The sequence below is a fragment of the Tuber melanosporum genome (genome assembly GCF_000151645.1).
Source record: "Tuber melanosporum whole genome shotgun sequence assembly, scaffold_180, strain Mel28".
Lineage (NCBI taxonomy): Eukaryota > Fungi > Ascomycota > Pezizomycetes > Pezizales > Tuberaceae > Tuber > Tuber melanosporum.
In genome coordinates, this window is record NW_003298842.1 from 98,903 (window position 1) to 101,625 (window position 2,723).

General features: G+C 47.8%; 1 protein-coding gene; it reads right to left on the reverse strand.

The window, feature by feature from the left end:
• Window positions 1–247: 247 nt before the first annotated feature.
• On the reverse strand, window positions 248–1,555 carry GSTUM_00003632001 (uncharacterized protein; the record flags this gene model as incomplete). XM_002837271.2 has 1 exon in its annotated part: window positions 248–1,555. Exon 1 carries the CDS (start codon window positions 611–613, stop codon window positions 248–250), a length of 366 nt encoding a protein of 121 aa, XP_002837317.1. The 5' UTR covers window positions 614–1,555.
• Window positions 1,556–2,723: the final 1,168 nt, after the last annotated feature.

Sequence of the window (2,723 nt, forward strand, 5' to 3'; positions counted from 1 at the left end):
CCGGGGGGGCCCAGTCGCGATGCATTTTTATTTTTCTTTGTCAAAGCCGTGGTATTGTTATAGTTACATGCAAACATAAAGCAATCACTTCCTAAGGCACAAACTAATGTATTTAGGAGGTATCCTATGACAATCAAAACTCCCAAAGCGAAAACTCAAACAAAGGAAACAAAACAAAAACAAAATCCCGTAACCTGCTGCAATGCATAACTCCTAGGATAATACCAAGTGATATCATATGAGTGCATTATTCTGGAACTACCGGTAGAGTTAGTGTTCCGGGCAGGTTGTTGTAATTTACACATTTTTCGTCACTTTTCCACCTACTATTGAAGATGCTCTCTAATTCCGTTGGCTCCGATTGTTGTTCCCAAGTGCATAGCCGTATGATGGAAATAACTCCCCCGGGAGGGACATCAAGGGTTGCAAGATTTGTAAAGTAGGGTTTGTTGGGTAACTCGGATGTAAGCCACCGAATTCCGGAAGAAACCCAGATTAACTGAAGGAGAACAGGAAGGGCCCCCCCTCGAAGGTATCGGGAGGGTAGTTTGGATCTTGGGGAGGGGGTTCGCTTGGGTTTCGGTGAATTATAAGACACCGAAATTAACGGCATGGGGGATGAACGGGCAATAAAAACGGTATGTATGATAAAAGTTAACAGGTTGCGACAGGCTTAGATGAGCGGCTCGCCTCTCGCTGGGGATGCTACTGATGCGCCCGAAATAACTGATGAGTTGTAATAATGGTGTTTACGGCTAACTAGGATAGACGAGGGTATTCCGTTTCGGGAGTTAGGTATCTCATTAGAGATTAGTTTTTTCGATTATGGGCTCCTACCCTCAATGGTTAGGCTAAGCTTAGTTTACTAGCCGCCTGCCATCCCATCCATCACCTCGCCCGTAGCAGGTGGGAGCCCAGATGCGGGCGTCCGATTTCTTTGTAACCAACCCCTCGCACCCCCGCTATCATCGAACTTGCACGCTCGGGATGGTGCTGTAGCCTATACACCGCTTATGTCCGTATCGGAAAGTGTGTTCGTGCTTTTGGTTTCCCTGATACCAGGAGACTTGGCCTGGGTTCCTTTGGACAACTTCTGGGAACGTCATCTTAGGTAGCACATAGTTTTTGAGTGGTGACCTGTAGCTTCACCGCCGGGTGTTGAGGAAGATTTGAGCGATACATCCGGTATCGGCTTTTCAAGTTCGTATTGCTCCGAAATATGCCAAACAAATGGTGGGTGTGGTATGGTTTAACATAAGGTTGCTGGATTCGAATCAGCTCCCAACTCTCAGCCAAACCATGTTGGAAATCGCTGAAATCCGCTGCCGATACTGCCCGGCATGCTCAAAACCTGTCCAGCATGCTCCGAACCCGTTCGATATCAAAATTGCCCGTTTTGTCCGCCGTTGGCCATTCGTCTTCGCTCGCTCGTTTGCCCGCATATAAATTCCGGCCATTCGGTTTGGAATAGCGCATAGGCTGAAAATGGGAGCATTAGAAACAGATGTTTCTAGGCCAGCTCGCCATACTGCATTACCTCCACCGCCCGTTCATCTTTGCCGGTTGCCCTTTGCCCGATCGCATAAAGGGTTATCCTTCGCCGTTGTCATTTGTTCATTCTCTCTCCATATTGCAGCCAAGGGAGCGAACGGAGGCAGCACGACCACACGGGTCAAAGAGGCTGTGCCGAGGAGTGGGAGCGGAGCAGTAGGAACTGAGCGGAGGCTATGAGCCGTAGTCGTTATGGAGCCTAGTTTTCTTGTTAGCATGAGCATACGCTGAGGAAAGGAGATACGCGTAGAAGTGAGGGGACGTGTGTGGTGATCGGCGGAAGCTGGAGGATACTTGATCGTGCTTTGCTTATACGCTTGTTTTTTGCCGTTTTCCTGTTAGTCGCGCGAGCGAGCAAGTTGTTGAGCAAACGGTGTCAGGTTGAATAGAGAACCTCCACCCACCTTTTAAATCGCGATCAGTGTTTCTTCAACCTGACTAAGCATCGCTTCGTTTTCAATTCCCGAGCATCGCCATCTCACCATTTTTGAGAGTGCTCTCCATACGCTCTTTTATTGTGGATCACCGGCGCTCCGTATATTAGCATCACCAAGCAGTATCAGGTGCCCGCAACTCATATCCGGAGATCCTTATTTCCCGCATAAAGAGCAAAGAAGAATGCCCCCTAAGTCCGAAAGAGGAGTAGTAGCATTGAGAAGAGAAGAGAGGTTTCAGTGAAGAGAAGGGAAGAGAGGGGAAGGGAAATGAAGGGAAATGAAGAGAAGTGAAGAGGATGGAAATGATGGTGTTAGGGGAGGTGAGATGCGATTACTGTTATCAAAGGCAAAGCGATGATGAGGTCGGAAGGAGAAGGAACGCAAGAGTTTCCAGATTCATGTATTTAAGGACACCAGTTTGCCCGTAGTTAAAGTGCGACGAGAATTGAGACAAGAGATCACCCCAACCCCACTTCTGACTTGAGAGCTTCAGTGTGCTTAACTTTAGAAAGTTGACGAACCATTTCGATTTACGTTACGTTTTACTAGTTGATCGCGGTAGCCTTTCCGCCTTCCGGTGATTATAGGTCATTCGCCGTTCAAACACTCGATCATTGTACACCATTCGCGGGTGTTGAACATCGTCGATTTTGTGGTGTTTTTCGTCATTGTCGTTGAAAAAAGCAGTGGTGGAGTTTTGTGTCACCAATCTCGGATCCAGTAAGTTAGTGGGCA